This window comes from Sphaeramia orbicularis, chromosome 1 (assembly GCF_902148855.1).
Source record: "Sphaeramia orbicularis chromosome 1, fSphaOr1.1, whole genome shotgun sequence".
NCBI classification, from domain to species: Eukaryota; Metazoa; Chordata; class Actinopteri; order Kurtiformes; family Apogonidae; genus Sphaeramia; species Sphaeramia orbicularis.
Window position 1 is genome coordinate 39,227,789 of NC_043957.1, and position 18,408 is coordinate 39,246,196.

The 18,408-nt window shown below is 38.7% G+C and overlaps 2 protein-coding genes across 2 annotated transcripts in view; both read right to left on the reverse strand.

The window, feature by feature from the left end:
* Nucleotides 1–638: 638 nt before the first annotated feature.
* Nucleotides 639–8,904, reverse strand: atg4da (autophagy related 4D, cysteine peptidase a). The gene is made up of 11 exons (XM_030137980.1): nucleotides 8,557–8,904; nucleotides 6,454–6,721; nucleotides 6,258–6,341; nucleotides 5,783–5,956; nucleotides 5,327–5,678; nucleotides 5,160–5,224; nucleotides 4,667–4,818; nucleotides 4,440–4,518; nucleotides 3,325–3,401; nucleotides 3,005–3,124; nucleotides 639–2,003 (listed from the first exon to the last, which is right to left on the reverse strand). The coding sequence occupies exons 2-11, from the start codon at nucleotides 6,668–6,670 to the stop codon at nucleotides 1,824–1,826; spliced, it is 1,500 nt and encodes a 499-aa protein (XP_029993840.1). The 5' UTR covers nucleotides 6,671–6,721; nucleotides 8,557–8,904; the 3' UTR covers nucleotides 639–1,823.
* A 909-nt stretch (nucleotides 8,905–9,813) lies between these two features.
* The window catches only part of mast1a (microtubule associated serine/threonine kinase 1a), an 87,072-nt gene continuing 78,477 nt past the window's right edge, over nucleotides 9,814–18,408 (reverse strand). The window contains exons 24-28 of the mRNA XM_030138013.1: nucleotides 17,264–17,496; nucleotides 16,039–16,161; nucleotides 15,614–15,750; nucleotides 15,015–15,202; nucleotides 9,814–14,469 (exon numbers count right to left, since the gene is read on the reverse strand). Coding sequence (XP_029993873.1) covers nucleotides 12,773–14,469; nucleotides 15,015–15,202; nucleotides 15,614–15,750; nucleotides 16,039–16,161; nucleotides 17,264–17,496 — 2,378 coding nt within the window. The 3' untranslated portion in view covers nucleotides 9,814–12,772. The remainder of the gene's footprint in view (nucleotides 14,470–15,014; nucleotides 15,203–15,613; nucleotides 15,751–16,038; nucleotides 16,162–17,263; nucleotides 17,497–18,408) is intronic.

Below are 18,408 nucleotides of genomic sequence, written 5' to 3' on the forward strand. Positions count from 1 at the left end.
TTCATAACAATAAATACATTTTAGTACCATCACTATGCATTGTGTAGAATATTAATGCAATATGATGTGGATATTAAGTGGATGTAGAAAAGAGTGAAAATACACAAATCATGCAATCATGGCACACAAGGCAATATGAACAGGTTTTGACAAATGCTAATACATATTTATATGCTTCATGTGGAAATGTAATGCAGCTATTGCTAAATTCAGCCATTTAATGTGTACAAATAATACACTACAATGGTAAAATAGTAAATATATATTTGTTGATACACGCAGATTTTTAAAGTCACTAAAAATCCTAGATTATTGGGAAAAATTCAGTCTGTACCTGCATGTTGTTTCTGTAAAATTATTCCCAGTTTGACATTTAACAGCAGTGCTGTTTAAAGTAACTCAAAATTCACAGAAATACAAATATTCGTTGGGTTATCTTGTGTTAAGATTGGCCTTGTCAATTTAATAAATCTAGAAGCTGAAAAATTGTGCAAAAACAATACCCCTTGCTTCCCCATCAGGGGGTGGGGTAGTAAAATATGCAAGGGACTACTCCAAAGTAATCCATTACATTTTTCTCTGACCATTGGCAGGCAGCTTAAAAAACATAAGTCATATCAACAAACAGGAGACATAGGTGAGGTGTGATTCCAGTGTTTAAGTTTATTCAGGACATATCAACAAACCAAACAGTAGGGCAACTTTCAGTAGTAGCTTCATGTAAAAGGAGAACACAAAAGTGACCAGGCAAATAAAGCTTAAGATCAAGGTCAAAGCTTTATACATATTTCATGTGTCATGAAACATGAAATGAAAACAGCTGACTTTGAAAGAGCTGTTTTGGGTTTTATTCTGCAAATGTATTTTAGTCTTCAGGAATCCAGTTTTAGAGGACAATAGTTTCTACAGCCTCCTGTCACTAAAAGGATGAATTTTTTTCATCCTGTTCCAAGGAGCTGGAGTTACTTATTGAGCAATAAAACATGTTCTGGTTTCTGGGAGTGTTGTATACTTTCAATAATGAGCAATAGAGAGATGAAAGCCCCAGTCACCTGTGGGATATTTTATGCAGACTGCAACATCTGAATGAATGTAGAGCTGCTCAAGATGATTTTGGAAGAATGTGAAACAAAAACTGAAGGATACGGTGTGACTGACTCCTAAATACACTAAAACATTTTAAGACCAAACGGCACTAACCCACACTCACTCATACATTCAAACACATGTTCATTAACAAAATCACAACCTGATAAATAAATTAAATTTGTGGAAAATACAAAGGCGATGTACAGCAGATGATCTATAATACAAGTCTTTCACCATAATAAAGAACAATGTCAGGCGGGTCTGTCGCCTGACCAGGGAGATCATTAAATATTATGTTGTTCAGTTCAGAGCAGAAGGAAACGCAGTAGTTGAGTGTAACTGAAGTACTTTAAAGCGCTTGATTTTAGTCACATGCGCCAACCTTTGAGGCCTTCAATGAGCTGTCAGATAATCAAGAATACTTCAAGTGCATGGAACATTTCTATCCAAAGTCAAGTTTGAATCATACCTTTACCTCTTAAAATAATGCTCCAGTCTGAACCAGGTAACACCCATTAGCTTATAGTACCCACAGTGGTCTGCAGAGGTGATTACACACAGCGAAGGTGACAAAAGCCACACAGTTTCTATTTCCATTCACCAATGAGGACAATAAAGCTCAGAAGCATGGTGTCCTAGCAGCTGCATTGTCACAATAATCCAGTCGCTCCTTTTAAAAGAAAAAAAGTGTCATCTTGTGCCCCCTGCAGGCGGGGAGCAGCCTCCACAGTGCATTACAGGAAGACAAACTCATCACTGTTTCTTCTGTTGTTACTCCTCCCCAGTTTGCCCGGGGGGAGGATGTGGGCTGCAGGTGCACTGTGGTTACTGCTGTGACCTTCAAGGCCATAGTCCTGACCCCGGCCCTCTACGAAGGTGAAGATGGGGTACTTCTCTTTAGATGATGACAGAGCCTAACATGGAAAAAAACAAACAATCTTTTACAGGAAGGTACAAGATGTTTTAGAGGTTAAATGTTTAAAGAGTAAATACCACAACAAAAGAGGGCTCACAAATATTAGGTTAGTTCCCAGTTAGTCTATTTTTACTGTATATCATATGCTGATTTTTAGATGTTTGGGAAATGTAAAAAGTCTACCAATGTAGACATACGTATATGCGTACATATATAGTGTCAGTAAGTTTACAATGTCTAAAGGAGTTGGCTAATTAATTTATCTAATATTCAGCACTTTTACATTTGTCAGTATGTTATTCTTTTATACAGTTTCTGATGAAATAAAAAAAAATGTGCTACTTATCAGTTCAGTTCATCATTCGGTCTCCTCAATTCCAAATGCACTCTTCCATTTTGTATGTTTTCTTTTTCTTGTCTTCAAGTGGTGTGTATTTCAGTTTCATTCATTTGTATTTTATACATAAAATGTAATAAAAATGTTTTTGCTCTGATGCAGTCACACCTGTCTATTGTCAGGGAACAATTTTTTTTTGTTTGTTTGTTTAATTACCGATTTCTCATAATTTTATAAGAAATGCTGCTGTTAAGACATGTTTTATAAGTGATGCTCCCTGCATTTTTTGTTTTGAATATATTATATTTTCCAATAAAACTTAGAGGCATTTCAACAAAAAATTGTATTATATTTTATTGTGACAAAAGATTATAGTTCTTTCAGCAAATGTGTAATGGTTCGAAATATCTGTTTAACTAATAAATATCCCTGATTAATAAGAACTTATGTTGGCCCCAAAAAACAGATCAGTTATGAGGTGACAAAAGACACAACGGAGGGCACCACAGTCTATATTACAAATGGGTTTAAACACTGTAGCTGTATATGAACACTCCCTCTTAGTAAAAAAGGAGGCAGAAAGATCAATTTTGTTGTGTTTAATTTGATATAAGGCTATCAAAGGCAGAATGAAATGGTGAGAATACTGAGTGAAAACTCACCACACTGACAGCAGAACACAGAGACTCAAAGTCCTTCTTGTTCTTGGCATAAAAGCCGATAGTGCAGCTGGGATCCATACGGTTAAAGGGCATCTTTTTGGGAGAACTACAGTGAAATGACTGAAGAGAGAAAAAAAACAGACAAAGGTCATAAAATAAAAAAGGAATGTACACCAGGTCAATAACTGGACATGATACAATGGATGGTCAGACTATGTTTTTGACTTTTTAGACCACTGAGGTATTATTACCTAATATGACCAAAGAAGAAGAGATAAAAAGCCAGACAGACTGCGTAGAGATAGTCAGAATCAACAAACCTCCAGTGAAAAGTTGCCTTGTGAGACATCCACCACAGGCTGACAATAGTGAGGGTCAAGGTAGAGCAGCTGCTCATCTGATGATCAGAAAGGGGAAGTCAAAGAGAAAAACAAATATCAGAATATTATCACCTATTAACCAGATCCTGATCAGATCAGGAGGCTGGAAACTTAGTGGAACTGTCAAAGTCATAGTCACATAGTAACCATATGACTGATCTCTTCTCGGTAACACATGTAACAACCACCATGGTTTAATGAAGACGTCAAAGCAAAGTACAATTAGTCTCAGTTCCCATAACAATCTTTTAATACCAGTGAAACTAAATTTCACTTCTTCTAGTAGGTGCCTCATTGATGGCTTTGAAAGTCACTGTTTCAGTAAGGAGAGATCAATGATTAGCCAGAAAGGTCTAAGAATAACAGACACTTGTTATACAATCCAATTTATCTGTTACTCTTTTAACCCTTTCACAGATCAAATCAGGATCCGGTGTACACAAAAAGATGTGTTTGTGTGTCAGAACAAATCAGTATTTGTGTAAAAACATTATATCCACATTCAGCAAAAACAGGCTGTGTTTCAGACATTTTCTGTGATAATTAAAATATTAACTTGTAGTAAGGATACAACACTAAAAACAGTGCACAAACTCAAACATTCCAAGCAGATGTAAAATGTGTTTTTCTAGAGGAATGTCTGTGTCTGTGGACAGTTTATGTAACATGTGCTCAATGTTAAAACTATGTTAAAAGTTCTAACTCCATCTCTCCTGCCACCAGCCTCACACACAAGAGGCGTTGCTTATGATACTGTTCCATGTACGAGTGGTTTTCTGCTGATGTTTAACTGGAATGTTGAGGGGTTTTTTTGTTTGTTTTTTTTACAACATGGGAGTTAACATTTCTTCAGTCACTGACCCCTGATATCTGAGTGAAAAAGATCATTTGAGAGATTGCGTGCTTTGGTGTAAATGAAACATGTGCTATGATAAAACAAAGAACAGTTCTTCTCTGATGCGGTTCAACAGATATTTTACTCCATTTTACCAAAAAACCAGACTCTGTTACTAAAAACATACAATGTTTTGTGTTTTTTCTCACAAGGCACTCACCTTGAAAACCAATAAAGAACAGCGAATGCTTCGGTTTGCCTCCAATGATCCCAATACAACACTCCAGCTTTAGGATGTTCTGGAAATTATACAGATGTTTTGGTAAGACTCTAGCAGACACAAAAAGATGTAACTAAAGGTTACAACTGTATTTTATGGAATAATTATAACACAGATCACACAGGAGAGGATGGATGTTTGGTTAGAGGAGTTAAAGTTTTACAGACCTTTACACATTCGATGTATGATGGGTTGAGGGCCTCACCGCCCAGTCGAACAGGTACCAGTATGATGACTGACTTCCATGCTTGGTTGGACGGATCAGGGGGAGTTTGGCTTAGTGACAGATCACACAGATGGACCACATCCTCTTTGTACACTAACAGGAGAGAGAAAGCACTTAAAGGAAATATTTATTTCTAATCTGGCTTTGAATTCAGAGTACTGTTATCGTTTTATTCTTCACATTTTCATCACTGTTTCTTATAATATTTTTATCCCTTGGATTTATTTAATATCTATTATATTATATTATATTATATTATATTATATTATATTATATTATATTGACTCTCATCTCATTCCAACTTTATATTATTGTTTTTTTGTAATTTTCAGTCTCATTGAATTTTAAGTGTACCTGTGTTGTTGCATTTTGTTATGTGATGAACTTTAGCCTGTATGTTTACATGAATATAAACAGTTGAATTAATATGTCACCTGTGCAGTCCTGAGCCACATATACAGCCAGGTTGTGGACCACAGAGGTTTTAGCCACAGCTTTCCTGAAAGTCACATATTCACAGTTCAAATCAATGCTTAACCCCAACACATTCTATAACTGATTTCAGAAGCACGTAAAGGCCTTTTTTAAAAAATCTTCTTACCGTAGTATGTGTGCAACTATAGAGGGGCCGTACCAGTCACCAGCCTTCTTCCCTGAACTTTTGCCAATTTCCACCAGCTCATGAACTCCGAAAGGTGCTGGTGGTTGATCCCCAAACCAGGTGACCAGTCTGCGATGGAGAGGCTCTGCCTGCCTGTCCCTTGCACACTCAGGTCGCCTCTTCTGGCTGTTTTTGGTCACCTGATCACTTGGCAGGGATTTCTCCGGGGTGTTGGGTGCTCGTGGAGAACCAAAGGAGGGGATAGGGACCCCTGCAGCCCGAGCAGGAGAGCGTGGACGGAAGACTTCAAAGTCTACATCAGTCAGTTGATGAGCATCTGGCCAGGCCCAATCTAAACACACACATCAATGCATTTTCTGAGCTTAGTTTTCTAAATGGAAGTGTACATTGTAATGGTGAATACCGTCATATAAAGAGAATGTCATGTCAACAAACCTCTGGGCATCAAATGGACTAGAAGTCCCTGTGCCAGCAGCATCTGCCCACTACGCAGCATGCAGCCCCAGCCACAGTCTGTGGTCCAGGTGGAGCCCTCCAGTTGAGGGAACTCCCTCCTGTAGGTTAGCCAAATACAGGACACAAAAGCCAGGCGGAAACGTTCCACTTCATCTGAGAAGAATGAAGAAAACACAAATAATTTAAGCCTAATATTTTTGCACTATTTATGATATTCATCTGTTACTAAGATACACAAATAATGTGATGAGGAGGAAGCTGTCATGTAGTTTTTTTCAAAGAAGGTTCCCACAGTGGTAAACCAAACACACATCAATAAAACACTTGGGTACTGCACGTCTAACAGTTTCCTATTTTAGAGATGAACTATAGCATCTGTACTCAGGCACAACAAATATATTGTGTATTACCTATAGTGACAGATATATAACACCTGTTTGGTTCTAGTACTTACCCTCACTGTTGAGCAGATAGGAGTGTCCCAGCACTGTGACAGGTGATGCTTTGTTAAAGAATGTTTTAGACTTAACTGTCCAGCCTATAGATACAGAAAGAAACAAAGAAGGTAAGAGGAGATGAAATATTTTGGAGGGGATCATTGTTAACTCTAAATGATTGATCTTTGATTTTCTGCAAAACCAACCACAAACCGTATTTGACGTTATTCCACGCTGACATTAATTTGGCTTTGAGTTTATCCATCTCGTCAGGCTCTCCTGATGTTTCTCGGCTGGGATCAGCAGTCTGAGGAGGTCTGTGGCTGTAGCTGCTCTGCCGTTCAGGAGGCTGCTGCCTCCGCGTCTCAACCAGTTCATCCTGCATCACTCCCCCCACGTACTGGACAGCGCTGGGGGAAACAGAGTTCATGGCTCTGAGGCCTCAGAGCTGGTCTCTGGTGCTCCTCATTGCAACAAAAAACTAAGGCAATAAAGAAAAGAAGAAAGGGAGGAAAGTGTACATTAGCTAACTACGGACTGTTAAATGATCATGTGGCTCCTCCAGGATGCTCAGTAGTAGAAGATACTGGAGGAACTACAAGCTGTCAACTGATGTTACCTTCCACTAGTGCTGACAAAGAAACTGTATTTTCATATTTATTAGAACATTTATAATAAACACAATTCATTAAGACTGCCTGAACCACATTTTTGCAAATTAGTTTTATTTACATGGGCTGAACATTCACATGAAGCACATTAACATTTAGACAATTAGATAGAGTCTCATCTTCCTTCAGATTGTTAGATTAATTGGTGTCAATTTAGTAGCAACTGTGATGTTAGTTTGTCTATTTACCAGAAGTTGATTGTCACTGCAACACTGAACATTTTATCATACACCACAGTTCTTATCACACTGACTCAAATACAGTGCATAGCCCTACTACTCATGGGGAAATGTTACAAGTTAAAAAAAATAAATAAGTAATGTATAGGTAAGTATAGTACACTGTTTAGTAAAGGTTAATTGGTCAATTTCACTCATCTCATAATTGTAGCCTACTAAAAATAAATGCAGACAAGTAAACGCCTGAAGGGTCGTTTGCTTGGCTTTATGCATCAGCATTCTTTTAAACCACTAAACTGCTGATGCACATGAAACCATCAAATTACATGAAAACTAAATAAACTCAGAAGAATGAGAAGATTGATGAGATTGTTCAAAATAGAACTGATCCAATTAAACATTCAATCTAATGTGACTTTTAATATAATATCGGTTCATTTGATAATCAAGTTACCACTTAAGTATTTTCGTACAGGTTGTCAAATATTGACTAGTATCCGAAAAATAACTTCTTTGCTTTTCAGTGACAGAACTCTGTCGTGCATCAGAGTTAATTAAACAACTTGAAAATCACAATGTAAGCAGGTAAAATAAGTAAAATTTAAGATTTTCTCAGATTTTGTATAATTGAAAGACAAAATTATTAATAGATTGGTGTATTAATTTTTCTTTGCAATTACAAACCAAGCTAAACTGCAAAGATCATTCTCGTAAAATCACATGGTTTCATTGGACTGTTAAGGACACTACAACTAGTCTGTAAGCCAAAGGATCACTTCCCAAAAAAGTATAAATAAATGCAGTCTTGTCAAGTAGACTCATCTGTCATCAGATTGCAAAATGTATGGACTACAGAAAGTACCGGTGACCTTCGCAGCCTTTTCTGAAACTAATGAATAGCAGTTTCAACCAGGAAACACGAAACAATGTAAGGGTGTGAAGTCAGTGTGTATGCAATCTTGGGAACAATTATCTGAAGAAAAAAGCCATCATGTGATGAGCATTTGACAACCGGCAAATCTGGCTTTTGCAGGAGTCATATGGTCATGTTGACAGTCACCATTCATCATCGCAGATCAAACAGTTATGTAAAAATTCCGCGTACTGCAAATCAGAATTTTGTCAGTCACGACCCTGTTGTTTCTGTATTTTTTAAAATTTCTGTTATGTGTTACTGTCGGTGGACTCCAGATGGGTCAAATGACAACATCTGACAAAAATTGAAGTATAAATCCAGTTGCTCCTTACACCTGAGCTGTGCCGCATTTCCGGACAGATACATTAACAACAAAATAATTATTCTCTTCGAACTGAACAGTTATAATCAAGTGACAATCGTATGAGTTGTGTTAGCTATATCCTCTATAGACATTTATCAATGCTAACCTCAATAATTAAATACCTCCTAGTTAATTATCACGTAGCTACCTGTAACACAATTAAACAGTAGTGAAAATGTTCAGTACCTTGTAGTTAGTGGAATCATTGTGCTGTGCATCTTCTGTTTAATCCCACGTCAAGTCTTCCCAGGTTAATGTGGTGTTCTATTAAGTTAGCTTGCTAAGGCTAAATAGCTACCGTTAGCATCTACTGTAAATGTTAGCCCCGGCGTCCGCTAACAACGACTCAAGACGTGGCGGTGTTGTCCTAAAATGCGGTTGGCTCTTTTACAAAATGCTGAAGAAAGCAGTATGGTAACTATGTATCTCCTCAACACGAGAACCTATTTGTACACATTGTGAGAATATGATAATCGAAGTGTGTTGAGCTTGGCTTCTCTACCCAGACACCGCTTTTAGCATCTCTTGACATCAGAGGGCATTCACTTCCTGTTGTCCTTTCCTGACGCGACGTGATTGGTTGAAATACTGACCATGAAAAATAGTTGATATTATTATGAATATATCTATATACGAAACATAATTATATTTAATATATGCATTACACTTATCTTCTCCCTCAAAAAAGCATAATGGTGGAATTGGCGACTTTTTAAAAACGTTTTTAAACCCCGTCACTGGGTCTTTTCACTTCTTAAAAATGAGTTATGAGCTCACAAAAGCTGAATTATTATGCCTTTTTTTAGACAAAATTTTTTACAACGTTTTGTTTTTCTTGAATGTGTTGTAGGTCTATTGTAGGTACTTTTTGATAGCTTCAATGTACCTCATCTGAGAAATTTTTAAATGTGTAAAAAGCTTTGAACATGAGGAGATATCTTACCCAAATACACATGAGCTACAAAGTCAAAAAAGTTTAACAAATTAGTTAAAATTACACAATACTGTTAATTAAATTTTTGTTTTACATATAAAATTTCTACAATATACCAATGCAGACAAATCACAAAATGATGCAAATGCAAAATTTCTTGTTGCAGGAAACTATTAACTAACAGAAACCTAACCTCATGTGTATTTGTATGAGGAGACCTATGACATGAGTGATGCTACACTAAACAGATACAGATACATTTTGATTTCTAATTAATATATTTGACTAATTCTACTTCCTAATTTCTTTTGGCTTGCTCAGAAAGATTCGTCTTTTACACACATGTGAAAATATAAAGTAAAAAATAAATATATTAGTAAATCATTACACGATCTACTGTACAATGGCCGTATTTGAATGCTTAGTGTAGACCCATGTATATGATGATGATGATGATGAGCCAACAAGGAAAATCCCCATATCCTGAATGCCAGACAAGAAGAGAGAAATTTTGGAACAAATCTCTGAATTTTATTCCACATACTGCACTTCAGGTGTCTGCATCTGAATTACATCTATCACAAACAAAAATGCCCCATGGTACAAATAAATACACTTTCAGTGAACAGAGAAATGTGGAATGTCTTTATACTTAGACTCTTGTTCATTTCAAGACTCAAACTTTTTATACATTATATTTATTTTTCTTCAAAGTAACATATAAACAATACCAACAAATGAGTCTGTTTTCAAATAAAGTGCATTTATACTAGTTTCTCTGTCAATCACAAAAAGAAAGGGATTTTCATACATATAACACTAGTATAGACGCCATTAACTGGGAAAAGGCCTGAAAGTGGACATGATCTCTATATAAGATTACATTATAGTTATTTTTCTTTGTCAGGTTATTAGAGCTGACCTGATGACTCATTTATTACATTAAGATATAAAAGAATGCTGTCCTATCAGTAGAATATAGAAGACAATATATTATATTTAAAAAAGTTAATCCAGCAGAAATAATAACAGTCACATTAAGAACACATTGACAAAAAACAGAGGAAGAATAACTTGTGTTTCAAGTGTTCATATCATAATTTCTGCAAATATCTTGTCATTAGAAACAAAAATGCATATTCGATAACCCTATGGCTGATAACATTGATTCTGTTGTCAATCATTAGTCTTGGCTTAATTTGTAATAGTAGTAATCGCCCCAACTGATTTTAAAATACATTTAAATGTGGACATTTTGAGCCACTAGAGGACAGTAAAGTACCATGATGAATAAAAAAGTCACCCGCAATTGAACCCAGTGCATGGGATTCTTTACAAAGAGGTGAAAATTGTTAGTGCACCATGATGCATCCGCCAGTACTTGAATGGACTATTAGCTGAGTCATATTAAAACCAATTTGTATTTCATTGAACACATGGATGTATTAAGCAATTTGTTATTACATTAAGAAATGTGCATCTGAAATGATTGTGCCAGTGCCACCAAAATCAACACACCGCTTTGTAGTTTTGATCTGCCGTCAGCTCATTGTTATTGTTACATAGACCCACAAATCTGAAACAATACTGCCAGTTCCTGTAAAACAGTCTGCACCAGCAAATCTGTACACACACAATCCAGAGCAAAACAGCTGATCACTTAAGGCGGTGAAGGCGACAGACAGACTTGAACATTCTGCAAGTTGAAACTGCTGAACATACTGAACCAGTATCTTCTGAACCTTTAACTTATGCTCCAAAATTGCATCAAATATGTGTTGAAAGAATGAGAATAATAAAAATTGCATTTGACAGTATTACCCCTGACTTCTACCTAATATATAAATTAAATAGTGGTTACTTTAGTGACAGCAGTCCTTGTACACAGCTGTTAAAGATTTGCATACTGTTATGTACACTGGATATTCACTGAGATGTAAAATATTTCAAGATAAACTAGACAAGTGGGAGAAAAGCACAAATTATGTCCTTCCTGTGAACACTTGAGCTCTCCTGCTGAGATCATTGATTCTAACATCCTTGTCAGTGTGTTACACAGCCAACAGTGAGCATTACATTAATCAGACTTGACTACCTAACTTGTATCTAATAATAACACGGTCATTTTGATTATAGATAACCTTTTTTTCTTCACAATAACAGGTTTCTTAAGATAAACCAAGTCCATGTCTACAAACCCTAACATAGCTGCTGAGCCCTTTTACAAATAAATCACGTTATGCTACATCCAAGAGTGCCTGCTTTCCTTGTTATACAGTAACTCAAAACAATTTCACTATATGTGCTTATACCATAGTTTTCGTATGTTATTATACATTATATCCACAGAAGCATCTTGTACTGTGCAAATGTGGGATTCAAAAATAGCTAAGTGTTGAGAAATACCTGTAAGTGTTATTGGATATTTACTCCTATGTTTATTTCCAGTTTGGCTTCGGTCATGAACCCTTGCTGAGTCAATTCTGCTGACGGTAATTATCCCTTAAAAAGACACATACATGCTCACACACTTCTTAACTCACAAATACACTCATGCCCCAATTCACGAACTGCAGGGGTAGGGATTTAAATGCATCAAAATCAGCTGCTGACATTGCTGTCTCCTGTGGCAATGTGTGTGAGTGTATGTTTGTGCATGTGTGTGTAGGCTAAAGTCAGACACAGGGAGAAAGGGCTGTGGTAGTCCTCCTGCAAGGGGGAGATAAGCACTGAGCTGAGTTCTGAAAACCCTGCTTTCCTCTGCTGGCTTCAAGAACCACTAGAAAGAAGCCCGAGGTAACACACATGTACAATCCACTGTGACAGAGAGTTGTGGATGTCACGTCCACTGACAAAATTCCCATTCCGGCTTTGTCTGACCATGTGCATCAAATGAGGAGTGTAAACTGCAGGATGGAAAGATAATTAGTTAAATGATTACTGGTTGGTGCTGTGTGTCAGTCAAGTTGTTTGTAGTAAATTTCACACTTCCACCATGCCACTCTGTGTTTATCCCCTTTTTCTGTTTTGTTTGTTGAGCTGTAACATAAAAAGGGCTGGTTGAAAGACAAAACAGGAGTGACTGGATTTGGTTTTCACAGTATTCAGCATGTTTTGATCGGTAAAGCACTTTTTGACCTTCTTGTACCTATTATATATGTACAGTACTATATGACATGCGTTCACATAGACCCACACACATATACATCAGATAAAGTGTCCCACATTACATTTAAGAGTCTTCTCTTTAAATAATTTGTGATAAAAATCAACAGTTAATGCACCTTTACAGTAGATTTGTATTCCTGGTTTTAAGTTAGAATCAGTCAATGATTGGAATCAATAAATAACATATTTCATATACTCTAAAACTGGAATGTACAATGTTTTAAGTGCTTGACTTCTGTTCCAAAAAAGGCATCTTTTTTTAATCTTTTTTATAAAGTCCTGTTTAGAGACCCCATGGGGTCACATTTTCGGTGGGTAGCTACCTGTTGCAGCCTTATCGAGAGGTGACCCAGCAGGACTCTGAGTCACCACTGCAGCCCCAACAGCCACTCGACCCCCAGTAGGAGTGTCAGACTTTCCCGCTGTGACCCCCTGCTTTTCCTCCGCTACTTTACTCTGTTGGTCTTTGCTCTTGGCCCCCTCCTGGGAGCCGAGCTTGATGGGCCCAAGGACGTTTTTGGCCACAGTGGTCAGCTGGCTGACAAAGCTCGTCTTGTCGCCGGGGGACACAGGGCGTGATTTACAGAGGGAAGGTCCACAGAGGGAGGGGGTGACAGCTGTCGGAGAGGGAGAGGGGGAAGGTGAGTGCTCTTCTACTACCTCAAGGCGGCATTTGTCCTCCCAGTCAAGAGTTCCCCGGTAGCAGTTGACGGGACCAAGTCCCTGCCTCACTTTTCCCAGTGAAAGCGGCTGCCCATGGGGCGGGACGACAGGAGCGAGGACCCTTACTGGGAGTTTGGGGCTTTTGGAGCCAAGATCTGGAGTCCTTGAGTCACTACTTTCAACTCCAGTCTTTCGTAAACCATCTCCCATTCCTGGTGACTTAAAAGTTTTGTTCATACTCAGAGGACTTCCCACCACTGCTGTGTTGATGTACTTATCTGGAGTAGAAGAGGATCCCTTTGAGAGGGCAGTGGAGGATAAACCAGAAACACTTGGACTAGTCTTGTTGTTTCCCTCATGCCTTTGTTCAGCTCTGGCTCCGAGCTGATCTTTGGAGTCTTTACTATTAGACAACATGCTCCTGGGTATCTTTTGGTCTTGCTGTTTTGTAGTTACATCTGTTTGACACTGAAAGGTCTTCTCAGGCCCTTTCTGACTCTCTAGACTTCCTGTACTTTTGGTAGGGGTGCTTGGCGTTGTAGGTTTACTGCTTTCTGCACTCACTCTGGTGCCCTGTCCACTCTGTAGACTCAAGGGTAACTCACTTGTATGAGGTTTTCTTGGACCTGCTGGTCCAACTCGGCTTGGTCTTTCCAACACAGAGCCAGTCTCAGTTTCCCTTCCTTTCTCCCTCTCCCTTCCTCTCTCCCTTTCGGCCAGTAATGTCTCCCTGCTAAGTGGAGACTCTTGCCTTCCCAGTCTCCTCACAGGCTTAAGGACTCCGGTCTCTGGAGCCGAGGAAGAGGGCAGAGGTGGAGGATTAGGTGGTAGATTTTCTCCTTCTGTCTCAAGCAGGCTCTGGAGTCCAAGCTCACAGAGGAAGGCATCCTTTCGGTAGTCAGAGTGCTGCACCTCCAGACTGTGCTTCCTCAGTGGACCCCCTAGTCCTCCTGTAGAACTGGACTGGGTCAGAGGTGAACCCAGCTTCTCTGCTGACTGTACCCGTTTAAGAAGAGGTGAGCGTGGGGGTTCGGCGCTCTTCGGTCTGGGACGGACCACAGGAGGTGAAGAGTGGAGTTTGGCAGGAAAAGACTGGGTTGTGTTGGAGCTCCCCACTGTGTGTCCAGGCAAGGGTGGAGGAGATGACTGGGTGGGGGAGGGGGTGTGGGCCAGTGGTGAAAGTGGAATATTACCGGCTGATTTACAGCGGGCAGAGCGATATTGCCGGTGGAGCTTAGGAGAGAGGCCGTGCAGGGAGCTCGGCCTCATGTGCTGAGAGGGAGCAGGTGAGTTTGGCGTACTAGAGGCTGGAGAGCTGCTCTGAGAGGAGGCACCTAAAGGAAAACAATCAATACAGGAGGCCGTTTAGCACTGACAGAATAATTTCAGGAAACTGAACTTCATATTTTCACCATAATCCTACCAACATGGATGTCCCAGAGATATACCTGTTCTTTAGTATCTTAAGTGAAAACTTCCTAGGTTTCAACAGATGACTATTTCAAATGCACATTTCTCCAGACAGTCACTCTGTTGAATGCAAAACTGTGACAGACAGTATGAACCTCATGTGTATTGCACCTATCCTGGATCACAATATTGTCCTTTCATATTGAACTATTGTCCTTGTACACTGCACGATATTTTTTTTTATATTTGTACTGTTGTTCTGTTTACTGTTTGGTCTCACAGTACTTGTACAGCTATGTAAAAAAATTCTTATTCTTTATTCTATATTTTTATACATATCTATAACATCTGAGAGCTAAGGTATTGCCAGAGTGAAATTCCTTGTTGTTTGTGCACAACTTGGCCAATAAAGCTACTTCTGATTTCTCTTTGACCATATGTAGTTCTCAGTTTAGTTTTTGTGTCCTACCCAGGTATGATGGTTCAGGGGTGGAGCGGTAGCCCTGGGTGGGGGACCGAGCTGACAAGCTGTGTGTTGGGGAGCCGGGAAGGCTTTCACTGGAGGACAGAGAGCGATTCAAAGAGGACAGACTGCGGCTGGTATGGAGCAGATTGGACTGCTTTGTGATCTTGCGGAACAAGGAGCTACGCTTCTTACTGCAGAATAAAATGAAAAAGGTAGATGAGGCAAAATGGTTTACAGCATATACTGCTTCCATAGAAGTAATGTTTATGTTTGAGGATACATGACAACACTTAAATAATGAAGGAAGTTCAAATTCTCCTGTAAAACTGAATTTGTATTAAACTGAAATGAACAGACACCACATTAAACACATTTTTAAATGGGTAACAGTAATATCAAGAATTGAAAATAATGGTCTAAAAAGTCCAAGCTGCTGCAATGGACTTCATGGCAGATATAAAAGCAGAGACTGACATAATACTTTTTGCAAGTGTGTTTAGTAATGCATACTGTACTGTATGTGAAAGGAAAACATGTGTACATCCCATTCATAAGACATGAGAACAGGCATTTTCAGTGTGAAGTTGCAAGCCTCACAGTACCTGTCTTGGCCATCCTTTCCCATGGTCCTCTTATTTCGTCGGGCCATCTTACATTTATAACTGGCCTTGCGAGCAGGACCCACTTTGATGGAGGTGTTTTCAAATGGTGTGGTTGTCACTGTCACCTTGTTACCGCTCTGCCAAGATCAACAACATTGAACCATCTCAACATGAAAACTTATAGCAAACCACTGTTGGAGTAATTTAATCAAAAATTATGGCCTTTACTCTTATAATTAACTTGCAAGGATTAATGTTATGTGAATAACTACAGATCCATTAACCTTGAGGTTATATGAGCACTGAAGGCAATTGTTAATTTAAGGAAATGAATGGCCTCTTTGAAATCAGTAATTTACAAACAGACAAGCAGCCCTTCTCTAGATACTGACGTTACCAGTATCGTTGAGAAATAACAGACCTACCTTGAGAATAAGTTCAACCACTTCGGTGTGGACCAGACCGTGAACAGGCTCACCATTGACATGGGTGATGAGGTCACCAGCACACAGACCAGCTTCCTGGGCTGGGCCGCCATCTTCCACATGCTAAACATAACATACATAACAAACATACATAAAACATTCAAGGTCACAACAGGGAAATAACAGTTGGATGAAAAACAGTGGTCATTTGTGTGGTGCAACGTTAAAGAAAGGATTGATTGTTTGGACAAAGAATAATGGTTGTAGATGTAACAGAAGGAGAAAAACAACAGATTCATTTTCCACTCACTTCCTCAATAATACCAAATATTACAGAAATCTGCATTTTCCTGTGGTTTAATGTTCAAGATGTATAGAAGTCAAAACTTCTGAGTCATTTTCAAATGTTTTATGTCAGAAACATGGATTTTTTTGATCTAACTACCCCAAAATAACATTAATGATATTACCACAGAGCCGATCAGTGCCCTCGTTCTATCATGTGTGGACTGGTAACCTGTCACCCTGCTGCCACAGTACTGTGGCAATAAGCATCGTACATGCCACGTGACAATCCAGTTACAGGAAAAGGCTAGGGTACCAGTTACCAGAAGCTGGTTTGTGCATCTATTCATACTTTCAGTTTCAGCATGCGGGCAAATAACATGAAACGTGGTGACTGTTTTGCTTCATATGAGGGATTTGCCCGGGTTTTTGATGAAAATAAATCAGCCACTGGGACAACATTCAGAGTGGAGAATTCAGATCTTTTGATTGGCTCTGTGGCAATAGACTAACCAATATTCTGTGCCACAGTACTGTGTCAGTAGCCACTGCCATGTAATTAATCATCGTCACTTTCTAAAAGTTATTGGATTCAAATAAATGACATCTGTGGTCTCCTTTCTCAAAATGGACCCAGTCTAGTTTTACAATTTAGAGAGTGTAAATTATTGCCCATTTCTGTGATGTATATTTTTGGCCCTCTTTTTTCGAATTAATGGTTAATAGGCCTCATTTATATTAAATGAAAGACATATTATTAAGATCAGAGGAACATTTGCTGATAGAATACAACAGAATGATAATTCTGCTGATTTGACTCAAAATCATGTCAATTTTGGCAGTGAGGTCTATTACCCAGGTAAAATTAATGGTATGTCTCTAACTACCAAACATCTAAAAATACACAATTAGACTGGATGGACACCTATATCTTTCTTACCCAAACAATGTGATGGACACTGTAGATATCACTGTCTCCAATGTAGACCCTGATGGCCCTGAGAGTGAAGCCATACTTCTTTCCAGAGCGGTGGATAGTGATGGGGGAACGCAGCACGTTCACAGCCGGGAAGAAGTCTCTGCTGGGTGACGAATCCCGGGATGAGGGGTTGGAGGAGAAAGAGTGTGGGGACATGGGACTCGCCAGCGGAGAGAAACCACCGTGCTGCTCCACTGCAGGCAAACAGAGAGCAATGAGAGGAAGAACCAGGGAAATACGATGCACTCTGTTAGTGCCACACAGGCAAAAAGAGATCTCCTAAAGCCACAGTTCCCAACCTGAGGTTTCAAAAGATTACAGGAGGTGTGTGAAACTGTCTGCTCTGGGGATATGAGGTTGTTAATCTAAATTTGTACATGTTGAATTAAATCATAATTATTTTTTGACATGCTACTACAATTATTATTACTTAACACACTACATAATCAAACATGCGTAATATAATTGTTTAAGATACAAATTTTTCCATTGTAACTCAAAAATAGTGGCTGCTTAGTAGGCCACATCTCTGACCTATGCTTTCAGTATGTTTCATTAGGTCAGCCAACACCTGTCCATTGTATGTGGGGTTTATTTGTCTTCATTTTTGTCTTTTTTTTAATGTTGCCAATTAAGCTACTGTGATGCAAGAAACATTTTAGACCAATTCCAATATGAATCTCCATCTGGTGGCATACAGAAAAGGAAAGAATACGTTCATTCATATATACACAACCATAGTATGACACTATGCAAGATTTGTGCATCGTTGTGTGCTTATGTAAAGTTTATGTAGTCTCACACTGGGAGCAAATCCTTATTTGACATGTAACCAACTCCATTACTAAGCTGACAATGAATACAAGTACAATATAATATCATTTCCATTTAAATCCTTGTGCTCACTCTTGATTTCTTCATTGCCTCTCTTCTGCTCCTCTATAGCTGATACAATTAGCTTAGAAATGGAGTTAGCTCAACAGACATCAGCAGACTCCCAACTCGCAGCACAACATAGACTCCAAAACAAACTTCATGTTAGCATAGAGAACTTTTAATATGTACAAACATTCGTATATGCATACAGATATCTAGATCAAAATGTA

Coding starts and splice junctions, on each gene's coding strand:
- atg4da (XM_030137980.1), bottom strand. CDS start 6,670: ATGAACTCTGTTTCCCCCAGCGCTGTCCAGTACGTGGGGGGAGTGATG. Junction 4,819..5,159: donor TGTGGCTCAGGACTGCACAG/GTGACATATTAA, acceptor CTCTCCTGTTAG/TGTACAAAGAGGATGTGGTC. Junction 4,519..4,666: donor CATACATCGAATGTGTAAAG/GTCTGTAAAACT, acceptor TATAATTTCCAG/AACATCCTAAAGCTGGAGTG.